The sequence below is a fragment of the Cygnus atratus genome, chromosome 22, assembly GCF_013377495.2.
Source record: "Cygnus atratus isolate AKBS03 ecotype Queensland, Australia chromosome 22, CAtr_DNAZoo_HiC_assembly, whole genome shotgun sequence".
Classification (NCBI taxonomy): Eukaryota; Metazoa; Chordata; class Aves; order Anseriformes; family Anatidae; genus Cygnus; species Cygnus atratus.
Genome location: NC_066383.1, coordinates 4652280 through 4674400, shown reverse-complemented (window position 1 = coordinate 4674400; position 22121 = coordinate 4652280). Strand labels below are relative to the sequence as shown.

Sequence of the window (22121 nt, the reverse complement as noted above, 5' to 3'; positions counted from 1 at the left end):
TTTATTGAGATTTTAATAGGTTATAAAGCTGAATGCTGCAGCGTTCATTGTTCTGAGGCAGTATGATTGCCTGCCTGATCTTTCCTGTTCTTAAATAACTCATATATGAAAAGAGGCATTGGCATCTGTGTATAGGACAGGTGGAGCAGATCATATGCAGATAAACCCTTTGATCTATGGGTGAAATATTTTAAGTGTTTTATCTACTGATTTGAATTGATGGGCTATGGAATTGTGATTTCCAGGTTTTCTTTTTAAGTGTGTATGTTTCTGTTAGCTCTGTATCTGCAGATAAGCAGAGGAAAGAAATTGTAACCTGCCCATTCACTGGCTTGCTATTCGATCTTAAGCAAATTATTTTATCTGTATCATTAAAAGGAGGTTTGTGAAAATACTGTAAGAACAGATATTCACTCTTAGTTGTCCTGTAAAGGGCAAAATTACAAAATGTGTTTGTAGCTTCTGACATACAACAGCTTACTGGAGGGCATATTCATAATGCTTTACAACTGCTACGTATACTTAGATTTTTCTCTTCTTTCTTCCTTACATCCATGCCTAAAATGGCAGTTGTCTGACCTACTTTTTCTTCTTAGGATGGACAGTGTCGGTTTCGCAGATGTACAAAGTGAAGATGAGCTGTATGATTTTGACACGGACATGGACCCTCCCAACTGGCAGCAACTTGTGAGCCGGGAAGTGTTGATGGGGCTGAAACCCTATGAAATCAAGCGCCAAGAAGTGATTAACGGTGAGATGAATATTTTTTCCTAGCTCACCAAGTGCAAAGTTAAAATCTTGTCTTGCAGAGCTTTGGAGTTCTTAACATCTAAAACAAGGTCTCTTTTCACCAATCTATCCAAAGTAGTAGCCATGTATTACTTTTGGTTTCCACAGTTCATGTGTGTGAAACTTGTATTTGCTACTGAAAAGTATCCTGAGATGAGACCGATCCCACATTGCTACACCTCTTTAAGTCAGTAGTTAACAATCCTGCCCTCCCCTCTCTCTTCAGAGCTGTTTTACACCGAGAGAGCTCATGTCCGCACTCTGAAGGTTCTGCATAATGTTTTCTACCAGCGTGTCACCCGGGAAGGGATCCTGAACTCCAGTGACAAACGGAAAATCTTTTCAAATCTGGAGGATATCCTCGGGCTTCATGGTAAGAGTAGCTGAGGTGCTTTTCAGCTTCGCAGTTTCAGCTGAAATTCAGGATACAGATATCTGAAAAATTTATGCAGGTGAACAGGAAACAAGAGGCAGCTTCCTATAACACTTTTTCCTTTCACACACAATTCTCCCATTTCTAATTTACAAAGGTATTTTTATAAAGAATGCATGCGTCCGGTGTTTCAGATGCTTGCTTTTCTGTATCTGTTTACGCAGATTCTCTTGTGCTCGTTCATGTTTTGATGAAAAGAGCAATGCTTTGATGAATGGTCTTTGTAGGCCAATGTTCAAAAAGTTGTAACTGTTGTTGAAGAAATTATGAAAACAAGTGAAAGGATTGATGTCTTGCAGGTGGTTTTGAAGGGTCACCCTTTCTAATTGTTTAGAGAAAGGGCTGTTCAGAGTCAGAATTTCAGCTCTGCCACTGAATAGTAAGTTGTAAAATGTTAGGCAGGTGGCTTGAAGTGTATTCTACATTTTTCTTGTGTTTTTAAAAGGTCAATGATATTGAGCCTCAGGAAAGATAGACTGGAGAGGTTCTTAGGGGTCATTTGAATACAGGTGAGATAGAAGTGCAAAGGAGGAACATAGCATTTTCGTAGATATTCTGCTAAATTTATTATGTTGCAGGACACTTTAAGTAATTGAAATAATTCTAAGTCTAGTCTTTTATTCAAATTGGTGTTATTTTAAAATAAATGCTGAAAATCAAACACAATTTAATCGATACTAATAAAATCTCCTTTTTTTTTTTTTTCCCCTAAGTTGCGTTGAACGATCAGATGAAAGCAGTCCGAAAAAGGAACGAGACTTCTGTTATTGATCAAATTGGGGAGGACTTGCTTTCTTGGGTAAACTCCATTTTTTGTACTTGAAAATATGTTTCATAAAATTGCAACTGGAGTCAGAGGTTAATGAAGGTCATTCCCAGCTAATAGGAACTGAAGGTCTGAGAGTTGTCATTTCTATGGAGCCAACACAGAGCTAGAGAAAGAGGGTTGAAAGAAAGCAGGAACAACTCATAGGATTTTCATCTGTCTAGAGACAGAAGTCATTTAAAGGAGAAAAAAAACATTGCCTCTTGATGTGTTGGTAGAACAGAAGCTTAGTTCTGGAGACGTAAACCGAGAGTAGGATTTTGAAAAATGTAATAGCACAGTTTATTGCAATAATATTGAAATATGCCTTGTGTTGCCTGTGGTGCAGTTAAAGGTATTTTAAAATACTGTTTTCCAATCCTAGAATTTACATAGCTGAACCTCTTCAATTTTGTAGCACTGTTGCAGGCATCGTTTCAGATTTCTGAGATCCAAATGACAAGAGCAGGAGTGATATAAATTCTTTAAAAAACAAAAACCAAAACCATCTCTCTTGGGAGTCTTCTGTTTTGTTGTTTGTTTTCAAGCCTACATAATTTAGGATTGAAGATTGATCTGCTTATTCTTTTCAGCTGTTCATGCAGAAGTCTCTTGTGAATTATTATTTTTTTAATCCCACTACTTGTCTAGTATTTCAGAAAAAAGAAAAGAAAATGAAAATCAGACATGGCTAGTAGAGGAACACCTCCAACCCCTTCAGTTCTCCCCTGTGTGCTGTGAAAAGGCAAAAAATACCTTCTGCATTCATTTTTGAGCAAGCTAGAGCAAGCTAAGCGTTACAGATTGATAGTTATATTTTTTTGACTAGTGTCTGGCTAAGTGGCTGAAACAAACAAACAAAAAAAAAAAAAAAAAAAAGGATCTTGTTCTCCAGAGTGAGTATTTTCAGGAGTTACTATGCTGCATCACAGATTGGGTAGCAGGAATGGGAAAAGTTGGAGTGACAGATTAGCCATCTGTCATCTGCGGCACATTTCTCAGCCCTGTTCATGGCTATCATTTTCCCCAGCCATGTTTCTGTAATATTTTCATTTAGGAAACAAGATATTATGTTATATTTTGGTCTTTAAGAATGGGTGTCCCTGAGAAGCAAGACCTTTGGTCTTGGCTTTGCTGGCCAACAGTGTGGTAAATAATCCCTTGTCATTCATTTGGGTGCAGTTTTTTCCACTTCTCTTACAGCTAACAGTGGAGACATGGCATTGTATTCTCTCCCTGAATCAGCAGTGCATTTATAGAAATGATTGGATGTGGTAGAAGCTGGAGACAGGAGAACTGTAGAGTTTGACATGTAAGGGGTTCCTCAGTAGACGGGGAAGATAAACCCTTAAAACCAGGATGTTTAAAATGCTGTCTTCCATAGAAATGACTTCTCATATATAGATAGAACTCAAGGGAACAGCACAAAGCTGTGCCGGGGAGATTCAGACTGGGTATTAGGAAAAAAATATTTACTGAGGGGGTGGTCAAACACTGGTCTTTGTAGGTCCCTTCCAACTGAACCTGTTCTGTTCTGTTCTGTTCTATTCTATTCTATCCTATTTTATCAATGGCACATGCTGAAGTTGGGTCTAATTTTGACTTTTCATGGTTTTCTGGCACAGTTTAGTGGAGCAGCAGAGGAGAAGATAAAACACGCAACTGCCACGTTCTGCAGTAACCAGCCCTTTGCTCTAGAGGTCATAAAATCGCGTCAGAAGAAGGACTCTCGTTTCCAGACTTTCGTGCAGGTGAATTTTATGCAAGGGTTTGATCTGCCTGAGAGTGCGGCTGATGGCCAGTATGGGATAATGAAGGGCTGTAGGTAAAGTTGTTATCATTAATGAGATTATGCTTAACATTGCCTTCAGATTGGGATCATTTCCAGCACTGTATTTATCTCTTCTAATCGTTTCTGGAGGGAGGGGACTGCATAACGTCCCGTTGCAATGCAGGAAGGAAAAGCTGTCCTAGGCAGGAAAATCGCATGTCACTTGAGGTGGCTGTTTCCTAAAGATGAGTACTTCTGCGGGGAAAACTGCTTATAGCAGTGCAATTTTGAAGCATGCCACAGTCAGAAGACAGATGTTGTACACCTATTCTGCCCACCAGGAAAGGGACTCGAATACTTGTGGCATTTGGAGAGGAGAACATTATCTTCATTACCACAGGCTGGGAAGAACTGCTGTAATATGAGGGTTGATGTTATTTTGAAAAATGTACTGTAGTTTTGCTATAGCTTGAAAGGCTAAACTGATGTCTTTCCTGTATGGCAGTGACTGAGATTGATTGGTGATAGCACCAGGCCTCTGTGAAGTAATGAGGGAAGGAAGCTGCTGCTTTTGTGATCAGCCTTTCCTATATGTAATTGCAAATGGAGAGAGGATGTGTTGTCTGAATGATAGATCTTGGCATTTCTTGTCTTGTATTTAATTACCAGAAAGTGAAGTAATAGACATTTATGTGATGAATAGATGTTACACGTTCAGGTAATTATAGTCTTAATAAAAATGACAAATGTAGTTATTGTGCTGTTTAATTTTAGGATGCTGAGAGTAATCCACTGTGTCGCCGGTTGCAGCTGAAGGATATCATTCCCACAGAGATGCAGAGGTTGACTAAGTACCCCCTTCTGCTGGATAACATTGCTAAGTACACAGGTAAAGCATTTCCACTAGGTAGCCCATGGTTGGTGGTTGCAGCACAGCAGGTTTTCTAAGCAAATGTGATTTCAAAGCATGTATTGAAGTTCAGTTCAATTTTATGGGTCACTGTCTGTTTTCATTGTGACCTCACTGGAGAGCAAGTTAAAAACAAAAAAACTATTTAAAAAATCCAGTCTTTGTTTCTCAATTAATTTTTTTTTTTTCTTAGGGGAAAAAAAGGGGGAGGGTGAGAATTGCATTTTGAAATAGGTGAGTGGCAGTCCATGTTGGGTTTGAACACCTCTAACACCGTGTTCAGTTTTGGGCCCCTCACTACAAGAAGGACATCGAGGTGCTGGAGCGTGCCCAAAGAAGGACAACAAAGCTAGTGAAGGGTCTAGAGATCTAGTCTTATGAGGACCAGCTGAGGGAACCAGGAGAAAAAGCTTAGAGAAAAGGAGACTTAGGGGAGACCTCCTTGTTCTCTACGGCTTCCTCAAAGGAGGCTGCAGCAGGGTGGTGGCAAAAAGAGGATTAATAATACTGCAAAATGCCTTTACATGTTTACTAACAGATACCTGCTGCAGTCTAATTTCATTACTCGTAAAAAATATACTGCGCTTACAAGTTCACTCTAAACATAATTAAGAAAGCATGTGATACTCCATTATCCTTGATGTCCTTGTTTATTTGCCAGTTAACTAAATGCATAATGTGGCTCGTGGTAGTGAGAATTGATGGGGTTCACCTATGTCTATTTGTGTATGATCAAGAGACATTGGCTGGAAAAGTGTCTTTTGTTTGTTCTTCCTGTAGTGCAAGACTGGTTTTTATAGTAAGGCTGCATGTATGTAGCCAGAGAGACATATTTTTTAAGCTGTTAAAGTAAATACAGGGTATCTGGGTGGAAAAGGCTATTAGGTAGCAACTTTTTGATATTCTCTATTATATTTTCTTTGTTTCTCTCTTCCAGTGTAAATAAATAAAGAATTGAATGCAGAAGCCAGTGGTCACTTGCTGAAGCAGCCACTCAGTAAAGCTGGGTCTTTGGCTAGCTGGCTGTGTGTGACTTCAAGCATCTGTCCCAATGCTCTCTTTGTACCACAGTGGAGTCTTAGTAAACTTTTTGTGTTACTCAGAATACTTCACCGATTCATGTTTGTGCAGTGAACAGTTGTCGTAAGCCCTTTAAAAAATAAATATAAAAAAGTGCAGTCTGGGCTGTCTGTGGTCATCATCAGAGTAGGGCAGACGGAATTCTCTCCCATCACAGATGTGTTCCCATCATTTCACCTTTGAAATGGAGTGCTTTTATTGATCGGGTGTTCTGCAGATTTGAGTTCCCTTTCTCGAATTTTTGGACAGCAAACTGTGCTAGATTTGTAGCCTTTTCATCCTTTATCAGAGAACGTTACTGTATTTCCTTGTCCTCTTACAGAACTGCCTGAAGAGAAAGAGAAAGTGAAGAAAGCAGCAGATCATTGTCGTCAGGTTCTTAACCACGTGAACCAGGCTGTCAAGGAATCTGAGAACAAGCAGGTAGGAGGTGAAAGGAGTGAGCATTAAGGGTTGGGGAGAAGAGAGAGAGATGAAGGGAAAAAGGCTGCTTAAGATGGCTAGAATCTCTGTGCTAGTGACTGTATATTGTGCTTAAAGGTGCTTTGTGGCCCAAGTGTTCCTATGAGAGCAGGAATCCCAGGCCTTTGGGAACATAGAAGTATTCATGTTTGCTTGCTCTCTGACTCTAGTAGTTAGTTTTGCTTATCAAAGTGACTGTCTCCAATGCATTTTTTTCAGCATTTGGAAGATTATCAGCGTCGTCTTGACCTCTCCTACTTGAAGCAATCTGAGGATCCCATGATGGATGAGTTCAGGGTAAGTCACGACACTGAAGTAATTGCTCGGTGCACCATTACTGCAACGCTATTGTTCAATTTGTGGCTCTTTCTACTGCAGTCTTCTGATGTACAATCAAATGGCCTTTGGCATATACATTTCTGTACAAAAAATAAAATCATTGGGTTCAGAAGCTTGAATTTTGCTGTATTCCTGAAGATCTCTGGATGTAACAACGTGGTTCTGCACATAGAAGAGCTGATAGAGCTTGTAAGTCGTGTGAGATAAATGTTAAGGGCCTGCAAGCTAATGCACTTCTGTATCACGTAGGAGGTACTTAGAGGATGGTAAATCTTACAGTGGGTATGCCTGTCACATAATCGTGTCTTAGTTGTGCTGTTGAAAATGGGGTGGCCTCAGGGAGTCATTAGTTTAGGCTTTAAAAGAAGAGCTGATAGAGGTGCTAATTAGTGTAGGGGATCCACAGGTATAGCCAAGTAAAATTCTAAGTCCATTGCTACAAGTACTGTGGCTCCTATAAATTCTTGCAATTACATTAATAAAGCTGGTTACTTGGTGTCAACTGCTGATAAATGGAATGAGCAAAAACACGCTCAGAGCAAAATTAACTCTAGGAAATTTTCATGTCTCAGATGGATGATGATGTTTTGATACTTTAACCCCATTTCATTCTGACCACTATCTGTGTCTGTCTCATGCATAGATTGTGTTGTTTATTTATCACTCCCCTACCTTCCCCAAAGTCAGCACGTATCCAAAGACATTTTTATATGAAGACTTCTCTGTAAATCTGTATTATGTAGTCTTCCACAAATAAACTTGCAAGCATTTAGTTAGGAAATGAAGAACTTACTGGCAGTTATGAAATCTTGCTGTTATTGATTGTAGACTCTGAGACTTGGAAGGAATGACTTGTGAAAATTGTCACTTCTACTTGCCTGCAGATCTAAATGTCACAAGCACTGAAATGTCTGAAGAATCCATTGACATTATAAAGTCCATCAGATCATTGGAATGATTTTTATATCAGTGTGTCATTTGTAGGCATACTTGACTTGCAAATAGAGTGCTGAAGCATTAACCTGTTATAATACTAGAACTGCAAACTTTGTATGGGATATTGGAAAAACTCCTCCTAGAAATCAGAAGACAACCTAATGCATTAGGAGCTTGACTTGGAAGGACAGTTCTCCACCCTGGCACTCCCAGTATCTGCAAAAGAGCAGTGAATGAGGAAGAATGACAGCAAACACCTCTCACAAGATTTTGGTTTACAAGCATACCTAATTCCTGATCCACGTTTCTTTTTCCATACTGGGTTTAGCTGCTCACTTCCACACTGGAGTGCCTATCTGTAGCTTTCCCTCTGAAATTCCCATGCTTTACCGTTCCATGCTTCTATAAAAATTTCATATTGCTACTTTTTTTTTCTTTCCCTTGCTGGCAGAACTTGGATCTAACAAAGAGAAAAATGCTTCATGAAGGACCTCTAACTTGGAAGGTTAATCGTGACAAAACTATTGGTGAGTCCTGTTCATCAGCTGATGTAGAGTTGGGTTTGTATGTGTTTGCTGAGGGGGGGGAGAGAGAAAGCATTTATGCAGTTTCCAATTATGATCTGTACTGCCGCCTATAATAATGTGTATGTGTTTCTCAGAGCTGATTAAATTATTCTTGTCAATTCTGAAATGTGCTGGAGTATCATTAAGGCCATGCAGGGACACAGCAGTCAGTCGTGAGATGATCCAATCCCATCTGTAGCTCTCTGCTCTAGTTTTGATGAGGAAGATTTGCAAGCTTTGCCTAGAATGGCATAGCACTGATTAGTGCCTCTGCATGAGTAATCAAAAATGCAGCTTTTTTCTTTCTGCAGGGGTGTGATAGAAAACCATGAATCTTTAACTCATTCTGGGTTCTTTTGCGCTCTGTACAGATCTCTACACTCTGCTCCTGGAGGACATTCTGGTGCTGTTGCAGAAACAGGATGATAAACTGGTCTTGAAGTGTCACAGTAAAATCTTGGCATCAACAGCTGATAGCAAACACACCTTCAGTCCTATCATCAAGCTGAACACTGTTCTGGTTCGTCAGGTGGCAACAGGTCAGTGTAACCAATGGGGAAAGCAAAGGAGGAAGCCAGAAATGAAGATTAGATCAGTTGAGGACAGTTGGTTTTGTCTAGAGTTCCACAGTAGAACATGCAGAAATGCGTAGGCTTAATTCTTGGTTGTCCAATGTCTTGCTCTGTAATGCTGTATGAGCTGCTTAACTTCTCTGCATCGTTAATAACCTTTTTAGGCACAGCTTGAGTTATAAATAGACCTCTAAGTTAAAGTAGTCTGATTTTATTAGATGAAAAGTACTCTAGAAATGCAAATCATTATGAGGGAAAAGAGGGGAAGAATATGTCTCAAAGCAGTTTGAACTAACAGACAAATCTCCTGGACAGAGAAAGATCTGTCTTTGTATATGATAGCATTATAGGTTTATTTCATGAACTCTTCTTTCACTGCTTCTGGTTGGGGTTATGTCCAGTTCTAGGAATTTTCAGAAAGCTGTACGGAACAAGGCATCTAATTAAATTCCTCCCTCCCTGTGTTGCTCCAGATAACAAAGCTTTCTTCGTCATCTCCATGTCAGAAAATGGCGCTCATATTTATGAACTGGTGGCACAGACGGTTTCAGAGAAGAATGTGTAAGTAATTGGTTCGGTTCCATCTGCTGTGTGATTTGTTGTACTTGAGAGAACTTTTACATCTGCTTGTGTGTAGTAACTCTGCAGGTGTCCAGGAATTACCTGAGTTCCTTATCTAAGCTTAGCTGAAAACATAACTATGTTTGCCTCCATGGGGAGTATCCAAGCATAGTATCTCCCAGCTTCTAAAAAGCAGGGAGAGGGTGTATACACAAAAATGAGTGTATTTATATATACAGATACGTATAAAACAAAAAATTGCAATTCTTGGTCTTATGTGACTGACTGCCAGATAAGTCACTGAAATCATCCTGCATCTTCCTGCAGAACCGCTTAGTTTTGCAGAGTTTGATACTGGCATCATCAGCATCCACAGTGCCTGAATGTGAGGCCCTACCTACACTTTTTCCTCTTTGGTACAAGTGCTTTTCTTCCAGCGCATAAGCAGGGCATAGACTTGTACGATACGTAGCAACTGTTGTAGTGTGTCACATATTAAACTATTCAATTCTGCGTGAAAGGTTACTTAATGCTTTCATATGTATTTATATATAAATACAACTGCTTCACTTGATGGCTCCTGCTAAGGTCCTGTCATTCATTTCCTTCCGCTGAGTAGTATCCTGGTGAGGTGAGCATTAAGCTGTGGTGTTTCACTTGTGGCTGCAAGGTATTACTGAGGCACTGACTGTAACAGGATTAAAAAAACTAAGGCAACTATGCAACAGGATTAGTCGTTTCTGTTGATAGGAAAAGCAGTGATGATATTAGCTGGATTTAAAAACTGTTGAATGGAGCAGTAGTCGTTGTGCTTCACATCTTGCATATTTTTATTTGATATCTTTATGCAGGTGGCAGGACCTTATAGCTCAGATGGCGGGGACTGTAAAAATGGAGAGTACCAGAAGAGTGATTCCATTACCACAGTCAGGACCTGGCGAGTAAGTAAAAGCAGCTGGGGGAGGAAGGGCTGGTATTCTTTTTCTGGTAATCCCTCTTCTACTCGAAGATTGTCAGCCAGAGCTCTGCTTGTCATGCAGTAATTCAGATACAGGTGACTAAAAGCTTGTATTCATTCCTTCCTCCCTGCAGAGAAGAGCGTGAAGAAGAGGAGCAGCAGAAGCTCAAAGAGCAGCATGACATTCCTGCCAGTAGTCTACAAAGTCCAGGTAAAACAGTGGGCCAGATAAAAGGTGTCCATAAATTTGCTACGTAGAGAACAAAGCCATATTCCTTGTGTCTTGGGGCTCTTTTGGTAGCATTGACATTTTTCTGGAAAGGAGTGATTTCTTTATGAGTCATGTGGAGAAGAGATACTGAACGTCTTGGAAACATACCTCTTATTATTTCCATCTCCTTTGTAACTTGCTGAGTAAGAATCTTTTTTCCCCAGGAACAAATCAGCATTTTACCAAGCCAATGCTCAAGAATTGTATTTTACAGTGTTTTCAGCAGCACTGTGAAAAAGTTAACGTGAAGCAGAATTTTCTGCAGTTTAACATCATATTTGCCACAGTTGCTTAACGCGAATGTATGTTTTCTATTTACTAGACAAAGATTTGGGCCTAGACTCTTCCTTGATACTGAACGCTCAGACTTCTTCGCCCACCATGTCTGAAAAGTCGGAGGTAGAAAGTCTTCTTGTGACAGAAAGACAGTTTGATAAAGTGCAGCAGGCAGACCTGACGCTTAAAGATACTTCTACATGCTATGAACACACAGCCACCGATTTACCGTCGGTATCAGGAGGGCAGTGGGCATTGGATGCCTTAAGGAACTGTAAGTATCGTGGAGCAGCATCTGGAAGCATATGGTTTGGAGGTGGGAATTGTTAGATCGACCTTATGAAGCAGTGAGCTAAAATAATGCCCACTTCTATGAAATAAAAATTTTCTCTGTGCTGTAATACAGCATAGCAAAACAAAGTGGATCTGACACGAAGGAATTGTAAGTTCAAAATTCATATACCGAGCTCTTTGGATGCAGGTATCTCATTGTTTTGCTGTGGTTTTCCCATGTATAAAATGAGGGTAGTAATGAATTGTTACTTACTGCCCAGGAAGTGCTTTGATGACAAAATCACATTGCAGAGCTTTGTGCAGTGCTGTAAAGTGCCACGGCTAGTCAGCAGTTTTTTTAAGAGACGATGCAGTTAGCCTGTGGACTTAACATTCATAGCACCAGAGAAGTAGAGTAGGAGAAGTTGCATGAGTTGCAGAATATGATTCGGCTTTTCTTTGTTTTTTTTTTTGCAAAATCATGCAAATGAAGTTGGATGTTTTACACAAGCTTGACAAAGTCTAGGTTCAGATCTTCTGAGAGTCTGGAAGCTGTTGGGTATGATTAGGTTGACACTTGTGTGTATTGAAAGGAATTTTTCCCAATGGACAGATAATTCTGCAAGATTGGTTTTAGAGTTTTAAGCGCTTCCTCTGTTTGGTGGTATACCCTCTTTCAGAGGAACGATGCGGGGCTCTGCAACCTACCTGATCAGATCCAGCATTCCAGTTCCTTGTGTTTCTAAATATAACTTCCTAAAATTTGAATGAATTCATTAATCCATATCTCTCTCCCTGGCAACTTTGAAATGGATGTAAAGTCCCTGAATTGTACGTGAAGGGAATAGTCTGTATTGCTTCTCTGTGGATCATTTGCTGTTACTCAAATGCAGAGCATTCATATCCTTGGCCCCAATTCCCTCTTCTCTCTCTCTTTTTACAAGTAATGACAGTCTTCTGCAATCTAATAGTTTACCTCGGATCTTTTTGATCCATTTGTGCTTCTCCTTTTTATGGGATTCAAAGCCCTCTTCTAATTCTGAATGCTGTACAAATGTTCTTAGTAGTCGTTCTCAGAGACAGGTGATAGAGAACCTTAGTATGAGAAGTGTGTAAAGATGGTATTAGTGACCTCGCATCTCATAACTGCTCGGGCTTCATAGAGCAGCCCTCTAGCAGCAGCTGTGGGTCACTCATGTTTTGACAAGAGCCTTCCTCTTAGACTGTCGCATTGTGTGAACTCGCAGCTTTTATTGGGTGCTACGTGAGCTCTGTGAGAACAAGCAGTGTACTTATGCTCTTGGCAGCATCGTATTTTTGTTTTGAACGACGTGTCCTTATTATGAAGTGTTTGGTTGGGTTAATTTGAGAGCTAAAGGAATGTGGGTTGAAGTTCAAATAAGCATAAATTTACAGGAAATTTTAGGGAAAAGGTCTTCTATGTTTTGATCTGTTATTTGACGTTGGGTGGCGTGTTCTCAATATACTTATTTCTAAGGTGGGAATCCCCTGTTAGTGCCATTGCTTTTTAGTTCATTTGGGGGCAGGTAACACGCGGGCACTCACCTGCGCTACGATTCACTTGCTGGGTAAATTCAGTAGATGATTTCTTTGTTTCTCCTAAGCAAGATGGAACTTGTCCCGCTGTTTTTGCCTTTACTTGTAAGATGAAACGTGGAGTAAGGTGTTGGTACAATGCTTCAGACCTTTAATTTATTTTTACCCCTGTGTTTTCTACCAAGAACAATAAGAGGGCTGGCTGCTCTGAGATCTCTCTGTTTGCCCTTTTTGTCTAGTTTAATCACTGTTAGGGAGAATATGGTCTGTGAAGCTTTGCCAACATTATCTCTACTTGCAGTGGACTTGCTGAAAAAACTGTTGGTACAGCAGCTTGGCTTTTCTGAGAAGGGGACCCTTGAAGACCGGCAGCGCTTTCCCAGGTTTAGGACCGTCTCTCAAGAAGCCCAAACGGAGAGTGGAAGTGAGCTTGGACTACAGCACTCTGACGATAACAAATTTCACCAGCCTGGAACAGACCGCATGCTTCCAAGAACCGAAACTAATGAATCCACAGCTAGTTATGGCCTCCGGACTTCAGCTGAATCACCAGCTTCAGGGGATGCCATGCAGCTGATAGGGAGAGACCCCAGATCGAGCAGTAACTCAGCAATAGACCGCATGAGTATGAATCTGGAGATCTCAACCGCCGAGCTGGAAGGGGTGGGTGCTGATGAGAGCGGGGAGCATTTTTTTGATGCTCGAGAAGCTCACAGTGATGAAAATCCATCTGAAAGTGAACTAATGGAAAGGAAGGAAGAGGAGGATGTGCAAATACGGATCTCAGGTGAGCATATTTCATTACCTCGTTGAACGATAGGCTGTCCAGATTTGACATTAGAGACCTGAGTTCAATTTTAAATAGGAAATACTAAAGAAAACCACAGTATGTTTTGCTGGTGAAGCTTCTCATGCTTATACAGTATAGGACATTTATTTAAAGTTCTCTAGTCCTTGGCAGTTATTCTAGCCCTGAAAAGGGCTGTACTTAATGATTTTTTCTATTTCATGAAAGAAGACACTAAAATCCTATGGGGTTTAACACACTGTGACAAACTGTATTTACAGAGGTATGGGCACAGTGCAAGCTCTCGATTGCTGTTGGCACTGGACCATATTGTCTCTCTGCTGGCTGTTCGGCCCTATAGGGAAAATACTGTCCCTGAAGGCAAAGCCCTGCCTTAGTCCATACACACAGAGCCCCCATGACTCGTGCTATTTTTTGTAGCTATTGTGTTGGCTTCTCCTGACAGAGCTTCAGAAAAGAAACTTAGAGTTTAGCTTTGCATTGTAATTGTCTCCAGCGACCTCACCCTCAGTCTGAAGCTCTTAAAAGCTTATCATTATTTCTATTATTATTACATTTGCTATATTTGGGCACTTACCTGAGCGGCATCTCAAAGCATCTCTCTTCTACCCTTCAAGAAGGTTGTAGAGCTGTTAACTCAGCAGAAAACTAGCTCCAAGACAGCAGCTGTAAGCACCTGCGTGGGACTTTGTGCACTTTGTGTTTGGAAAGTCCTGTGATTTTGATCAGCTTGAGTGGTGACCCTGCACTAAATTTAGCACACAAGTTGAGGTTTATCTTGTGCATATTATAATAGAAGTAGGTACTAGCTGGTAGATTCTATATGACTGTTAGTCTTGAAATTTCTTATCTGTGAATATGAATTTATGGATTCTATCATGAGCCAATAAATAAGCCAATTTGTGACTGTCCAAATGCTGCCTTCCAAGTATATATTTGTCTTTCCCTGAATTACGGAAACATTTTAAATTATTAAAACTGAGCCAACAACTTGAAGCATCTAATTTACTTGTCACCACTTATGCTGTTTACTTTCTTAACTGTGCAGGGACATCAAAATTAGATTGACCTGTTTTCAGTCAGTTCTGCTTCCACATGCTAGCTTTGCTGTAGTATTGTAGAGAAATTATTCAATATAAGGCTATTAGTAGGTGCAGTTGTGAATGCGTTTCTATCTGTAATTGCTTTGTTTTTTTAATTATCTTCAGCAGGCTAAATTTTGAAGCTAACACATCTAAAGGGGTGCTCAGTACTGTAACCAGTAAGTGTAGGTTCCAAATCTAGCGGTCTGGTTTGTGGGTACCATTAATATTAAGTGCAGGTTTTTCAGATGTTATATTGGATACAGAGAGTTTGGAAAAACAAGAGGGAATGTGATTAGCTCGTCTAACCACGGGACTCTCAAACTGCAGTGCAAAAACCAGCCTTGATCTGTAAAGTCCCATTCAGAACCAAGCTAGTCTGGTCTAATATAATCACTATTCTGTGTAGTGTTCACAAATGCTTTTTCTTATCCATTTTAAAATGTCTCAAGAGATGGGCCTTTCACCACTTATCCTTCTTAAAGTCTGCTTAAACTGTCTACAGGTCAGTGGTTCTCAGTGATTATGGAACTGAGGTGTTCGTAAAAATCTGTTCTCTTAACAGGAAATTATTTGATCCTTGATGGATATGGAACAGTGCAGGAGAGCTCCACAGATGAGGAGGTATCATCTCTAGTTCTCCAGTGCACTGCAGGTGGCCACACCTCTTTGGACTCTGCCCAGCAGCAGCCTCTTTCCCCACGGGACACGCAGTCGGATGGAGGAAGCTCCCCGTTTGCCGAGGAGATGCTGGTCTCGCGCTGGGGGGGAGTGGAAGAGTCCTGCTCAGTTGTAGCAAGCCCTCACTTCTTGTCTTTAGAGTCGCGTGTGCAGATGATGCAGTATATTCAGAAGATAGAGAACGACCTTGAAAAGTTAAAGGTATAGTACGTTTCCATTTGCAGTATCAAGGGTTATCGTATTCTCTAGACTTTGTTTTAGAAAAGAGTTTGAAAATAATTTTGCAGAGGAAGGCAGGCAGTTGTGCCTTTTTATGTGTTCGGCTCCGGAAGCTTTCAAAGGAGAAACTTGGTGCCATTTTGCTTGCATTACGTTGAGGGACTACAACAAGCTAGTAGTTGTAGAGGCAGGATGTATGTATATTACTTTCCATTTGGAGAGATTCCTCAGGGATAGGACAAAACTGCATGTCTGCAGCAGTGGAGTTTTGAAGGGACCACTAATGCAGTGAATATGACTTACCGACACACAAAGGCTTGTTGAATCTGTTGCATGCTGCTGCTAATGTTAAAAGAAGGTGGTAAGTTGCAGTAGGGTAATAACGAAGTTTTCAAACTTACTATATCCAAAATAATTTTTTGTATGTATTGGGGTTTGTCCATCCATCACAGCAATTGCTGTACTGACACATTAAGTCGATAGCCAGACTTTAATCTAACTGAAATTTGAGGAAGAGGTGGAATATTGAATGGGAATGGAAGGCCTAATAAAGGTGCTGCTAAAGGAGCTGAGATCCGTTGTGGGTCACAGTAGCATCATGGTCGATTCCAGTCAGCCGCAGTGCAACTTGTCTTTTCCCATTTGAAGCCCTCTTTGTTCACATGATAAAGGAGAAAAAGCCACTTGACTTTCGGTGTTCTTTTTTTTGTTTGTTCATTTGTTTTTTAGGAGGTTGAGGAAGACTACATCATCCTCCGTCGCCAAGGGCTGGCTGGATCAGCCTCCACAGGAGAGCACTCAGGTATGCAGCCACACCTTCTACAATAGGTAACATGCACCGTGTTGGCATCAGACATTAACCACAGAGCACGAAGTCAATTTTTAATGTTTCACACACACACACACAAAAAGAGTTTCATCTACTTCAGCATCTCTCACAGGGCTGAGACTGTGCTGATTCCAAGAAAGGTCAGTTGAATCCATTGAGATTCACATGTGCAGAGGAGTTTGTTCCTTCCTCTGAAAAGGTTGTTTGCGAGCTCTCTCACCCCTACCTGCCAAAGACCGACATCTAAGGGCGTACAACTTCTCTTTCAAAGAAGGCTGGATTGATGTAAAGTCCCAAATGAAGATTTTTGAACATGCAAAATGATTCCAATCTGTCCTTTCTTTCTCTGGGGTGTCTCTGATACTGTGTAAAGTGGCTGTCATGGGGCTTTTTAAATTTGCCTTAGGCATCCTCGAGATGCAATTGCTGGGATTATTAACAAAGGTCTTCAGGGTCTTCAGGTTAAATGTGCTCTCTCTCACATTAGCACGCTTTCTCTGGTAATACTAGTGTTCAGAAATGTTAGGCATTCACCTCTCATTGCACCCTCTCCCTCTCTCACCACCACCCCTTTTTTTTTTCCCCTCCATCAGAGAAAAGCTAGTCATGTTTTCAGGAGTGGCTGAAGATTGGATGAAGAGTATCAGGACCCAGCACCTAGTGTCTTCCGTGTGGACTCTGAGACAAGAGGGTTCGGACCATCCAAACGTGAACCATACTCTAGCGAAGTGGGCATGGGTGCTTTTCCTGTGGAGCATCTGCACTATCTTATCAGTGAGGGAGTCTGTTCTATTCTACTCCTCCTCTCCTTGATACCAGAAATTCATTTTTCAGAAAGAAAAACCAAACCAAATGTACAGAGCTTTGGGTGTAGGATATAAAAATGTATTTAGACATTTAAGAAAAAATCAATGTATTTATTTGACTTCATTCCGTGTATCAAAAGCACATTTTAATTTTTTAATCTGCCTTTTTTTTTGTTCTATTTTAATTGGGTAGTGACAGTTCTAGCCCTTTGCATACAGTACACGCTGCCTCCCACTGCTCCTGAACCAAAGGTCAGGTCTGAGGGGAGAGGGTGTGCCTGTGTGCAGGTGTATCTTTACTTCACTGGACTGGACTCTGCACTCCCTGCTGGCAATCAAACTGCCATGCGAAGAGCTACTTATGAAGGTGTTAGGATGACTTGTGGCTGGAACTATCTATATTAAAAAACTGCATGGGAAATACTCATGTCACCACGCGTGTAACGAGAATTTTCCATGCGCTAAATAGCCAGGCACTTGGGCAAACTATTTTCCCCCCCTCTCCCATTAGAGGTCTCCTTTGTTGACATGCAAGATTAGGCTGGGAGAGGAGAAAGATAGGTTTAATTTTTTTTCTTGACTTCGTTGGCTTTGATCATTGTCTCCTTTGTAAAGTGATAAAAATACTTGGACCTGCAGCACTTTTGTAACTCTTCTCTGGATCAAAAAGAAAAAATGCAAACCCAGAAGTGTTTCAAAGATGTGGGGCACATGGGTATCTGCCCCTGATTCACTACTGAATGAATAAGGGCTGCCATTTGAGTTAGCCACAGGTACTGCTGATTATAGGGCCAGTAAATTTTAGTACCTGAAAGTATGTCTTGCTGAGGGCTTGGGGTGTTATTTTTTTATTTTCATTTTTTTAAAAAACACTGATTTGTGCCAATGTGTTCTAACTGAAACAGAGATGCGCAAAGCAAAGAAGGCTGGAACAGCTCTCTAGTACTTCCTTAGGCCTGTTCTAATGGGTTTTGCTGTTGTAATTTCTTCCAGTCTGGGAACAAGATGGTAAATACCAGCCTACCAGCAGAGCTAATGCTGGACAGCCTAAGCTTGCTGTGCCTCTGCTCTGGAGTTGGCCCTAGGGCAGGCACCTGCTTGGCACAGGGTGGTTCAAGCTGTCCCCAGTGTCACAGACCTGTAAATCCCATTAACACATCAGAACTGCAACAGCAACTGCGATTGCGTGGATCGTGAGGTGCTGAGAATCTGCCTTTGGTCAGCATAAAGATCACTCTCCCTGCTCCATTAAAACAAATGGTTTCTCTTCAGCTATTGGCAAAGAATCAGAGCTCTCCCTTTTTTACTCACACTGGAAAAAAAACACAGTTCTTGTTCTTCCAGTTAGAAATAACGCAAGGGATAAATTCATGAAAAGATGGACAGAGGTTGAGCAGAGAGGATTTGGGACCTGATCGTACGATGGAGCCGTAAGCCCTTTCAGAGCAGGGAGGAGTTTTCTCTCTCTTTTTTTTTTTTTTAAGAACCAATTGCACAAAGTGTCATTTGTCACCAGCAGGAGCATTACACTGCCAACACAAGCCAAAGTGTTCTCTTCCATGCTGGCAGGAGCTGCTTCTTCCTTGGGACCCACTAAGGCCTGTCCTGCTGCACCTGCATGAATATACTGTCAGTATTAGCCGAGCGCTTCCTTTCTTACCTGGTGGGACCTCCCCCCTCACCTTCAGCCATACAGTTCCTTTGGTTATAAGCATCTAGACTTCCTCTGATAAGCCCCCGAAGTAGAATGCTGCCTTATGCTGATGTGGCATCTTTTTACCTGATCCTGCCAGAAAAAGAGCTGGGCCGTAGCCAGACTTGGTGTTCAAAGCCCTTTTTTCCCTATAGACAAGGACTTGTGTTCTCCCCACCCTCAAATCCCCTTGGTCAGTTGGCACGATGCTGGTCTGGGTTTACACACTCCAGAAACGGGAGCAGTTCCTATGACCTTAGCTGTCTAAAAGCTTTCCAGCAGGTTCCCATGCTTGATTGAAAATCACCATCAAACCGTATTAAATAGCTTGCTCTGGCTTTTCAAGACTCCACTGAAAACCAGCCAGGACAGGAATTGTGAAGGCCTAGTTGCTCAGTTCTCTTCCCTTGTAACTGAAGACAAAATCCTTGGCTCTCTGGTTTCTCCAGGTTGCGTGAATTTTAAGGTTGCTCAGATGGGCCGTGGAGGGGCGATCGCCCACGTGGCCTCTGACTTTTCCACTTCTGCTTAAGCATTCTGTAGCGTCATCCACCGCTGTGTTGTCTCTTCTCTAAGAATGTAACGCCAGTGAAAAAGCAAGCTGGGAATGCAGAGCGTTCGTGTTGCCATCTCATCCTAGCGTTTCTGCCTCTGGAGCTGCTGGAGAGAAGTTCTCCACCGTCCCCTAATGGATGTGGGCCAGGAGGAGGTGAGGTGCGATTCTGTCCCTGGCTCCTCTCAGGATGTCTAAGGGGAAACAGCCTCACTTTCTGCTAGGCTGACGGTGATGGCAGAGGAGCCTTTGGGGCGGATGACACGGGCAACGTGCAGTGCAGCAGACTGCATGCACGGTGCTTTAAGGAGTGTTAGAGGGGAGCGACCCATTTGAACCCAGTTGTATGGAAATTATAACTGTCACGCTGTGCTCCGTCCTGTTCGGGTTTTGTTTTCACCTGGCCTTCTTACGCTACATCGATCATCCTCACAAATAGGGCATTACTCTAAAAAGATGACGGTGGGGTCAGGGATCCTTTATCTCCTGTGTGCGGTTACCTGCAATTACGAGGGATTCCTCGTTACTCTCTAGCACGTCTACTGTACGGCAGACCTCAGGCCGTGGCTTGCTGTGTGGAGGGAGCTGGAACTCAAATGCACTTTTCAGGATTTTCATTTTTCCCCCTCTTTAAGCCATAAGATTACCCTTTTTAAATTCCAGTTCCCAGTGTAAGAAAGCATTTTAATTTGTTCCTGGCTGGTGATTGTACATTCCCTTTTTCAGACTGGACAGCAGAGCAGGGCAGTGATCTCTGGTTTGTTTGCCCCGGCCCCTGTACTCCAGTGGTTTTTGTGTGTTGTTTTTTTTTCCCCTCTCCCAGTATAAGATGAGCAAGGGTTTCTTAGCATGGGAACAAGGATGTAGTACAGCAACCATCTTTCATGTCCTTCTGAGATGTGCTTTCTCTTCTCTGCTATTAAGGGTTCTTCCTCATGGACCAGAAAAAAAAAAGAAGAAAAAAAAGGTGGGCTGGGTGCTGTCTGGAGAGGGAAGTTTCCTTCTCTCCTAGAGGGGTAGAGGATGAAATGGCAAGATTCTCTTTGGCCACTCTGGTTCCTTGAACGTGCCATGTCTTCAGGGAGGGAGATTTCTTTAACATCCTATAGTTGGGATCAGAAGGAAGGGTATGGAGCGTGAACCTGAAGAGCTCAGAAGTCTGGGTGGGTTTGGTCAGCTTTCAGACAGCGCTATTCCGATTTCCATAAAACAGATGTTCTGAATTGCAGATACTGTCCCTGCTGTTAGAAGAGGGGTCTGATGCTTCTGCGGGTGGCCCTTGGCTGTGGTCTCAGTGCTCGATGGTATCTGGTATTGTTTTCTCTCTCTGTTCCCCAAAGAAATCCCTGACTTCCCTCCCCGTCCCCAAAGGTGCCAACTGACAAGCAGATGTACTGCAAAAGGGATACTGCAGCCAAAACACTGCTGTTTTGTTTTGAATTAAGTCTTTTGGAGCTCTCTTCATACTAGAATATTTTTATTTTCTTTGTACAACATACAATCATGTACTCTTAACAGAGATTTACTTTAAAGAGAAGAAAAAAATCTGGAAGTATTCTTTAAAAAATACACAAAAATCTTTATTAATAATCCTGTATTTTTACTGATCATGTTTGAATGTCTAAAAAGACTTTATTGTTCTAATTATCCAGATGTATGTTTGTAAAATAGCTCTTTTATGACTTAGCTGATAAGGTTGTATGTTTCTGGAATTAAATATTGGTCACTTAAAAAAAAATATCTGTTTTCAGGATCTGGGAAATAGAAAATCTAAGCGTTTCAAATATCATTAAATAAGCTTAAAGGAAACATGTTTTGACTGCTGGATTTTTTGGGGTGGTTTTATTTTAATTACTTGGAGCATTTGGCAGGACAAGCTGTCCTGACGGGCCAGGGAAGCTTTCATCTGGTGACTTCGCAGGATCTGTAGCCGCTCTGGTAAACGTGGAATGCCCAGTTCTCCCAGTTAGCACCATTCCTGTGCACTGGGGCTCTTCCTGGAAGAGGGAGCCAGAGCGATGCCCTCCTGTGCCCAGGAAGTGTTTGGGCCAGGTGGACCGCTGGCTCTAGGCAGTGAGTTCACTGTAAGCACCCAAACCTCATCCCCATCCTAACCTCACAGCACAAGACAGGGATGTGCCTGGATTCAGCAGGTTCTGCTTAGAGAGCATCTTCTATCGATGTAACCCATTTCGTGTGGCTCCTCCTAAGGCGGGTGCCCAAGATGGTCGTTTAAAATGAATACCCACAGGAGAAAAATGGAAAAAAAAAAAAAAAAAGAAAAAAAGGAAAGAAAATAAAAGAATAAAGAAGTGTGGGTGTGGTTTTACCAGCAGTGTCATAGGAAGGCAGTAATCTGACGGGGGTGTGGACATGGTGTATAATAAGAGTCACGCTAAGCCTGGGCAAAAGAAAGTTCATGAAATCAGAGCAGAGCAGCGCCTGCTTGGGAGCTGCCTTTTAGAGTGGCGGTGGCGGGTTCCTTGCCAAACGCAGTCTTTGTTGTATGGGGAGGAATGTCCCCGTGTCTTCCCTTCTGTATGGCCCAGTAAGGAGGAGTTAGCACAGAGCACGAACTACCAGGAACCACAGATCTGCCGCTTGATCTGAGCTGAGAAGGATGCTTCAGGAGGTTCCCCACGGTAAGTGACGTCCCGGTTGCTTTGCACAGCTTGCAGTGCCCCCGTGGCCATTGCACTTGTTTCTGCAATTGTTGGATGTGATTTGGAAGTGGGATATTGCCATTTACAGTGAATTCCTACCTGGCTACAACGGTTTTGTGTTCCCGTAGTTCAGCACCTCACCTGCTGCTGTGGTTGTTTGTAAGTTTCTAGCAGTGTGGTTTTAAATCCAGCCAGAACAATTATCCAGGGAAGTTAAGCGAGTTGATT

At 41.8% G+C, this 22121-nt stretch overlaps 1 protein-coding gene across 7 annotated transcripts in view; it reads left to right on the top strand.

Moving 5' to 3' along the window:
* ARHGEF12 (Rho guanine nucleotide exchange factor 12) overlaps positions 1 to 21486 on the top strand; it is a 79011-nt gene extending 57525 nt beyond the window's left edge. For all 7 annotated transcript variants that reach the window (XM_050715017.1, XM_050715016.1, XM_050715014.1 and 4 more), the window contains 17 exons: positions 597 to 751; positions 1016 to 1162; positions 1936 to 2021; positions 3653 to 3778; positions 4573 to 4687; positions 6111 to 6211; positions 6470 to 6547; positions 7977 to 8052; positions 8463 to 8630; positions 9137 to 9224; positions 10076 to 10165; positions 10317 to 10393; positions 10776 to 11003; positions 12861 to 13346; positions 15015 to 15331; positions 16079 to 16151; positions 16772 to 21486. In XM_050715017.1, coding sequence (XP_050570974.1) covers positions 597 to 751; positions 1016 to 1162; positions 1936 to 2021; positions 3653 to 3778; positions 4573 to 4687; positions 6111 to 6211; positions 6470 to 6547; positions 7977 to 8052; positions 8463 to 8630; positions 9137 to 9224; positions 10076 to 10165; positions 10317 to 10393; positions 10776 to 11003; positions 12861 to 13346; positions 15015 to 15331; positions 16079 to 16151; positions 16772 to 16782 — 2422 coding nt within the window. In that variant the 3' untranslated portion in view covers positions 16783 to 21486. The remainder of the gene's footprint in view (positions 1 to 596; positions 752 to 1015; positions 1163 to 1935; positions 2022 to 3652; positions 3779 to 4572; positions 4688 to 6110; positions 6212 to 6469; positions 6548 to 7976; positions 8053 to 8462; positions 8631 to 9136; positions 9225 to 10075; positions 10166 to 10316; positions 10394 to 10775; positions 11004 to 12860; positions 13347 to 15014; positions 15332 to 16078; positions 16152 to 16771) is intronic.
* Positions 21487 to 22121: the final 635 nt, after the last annotated feature.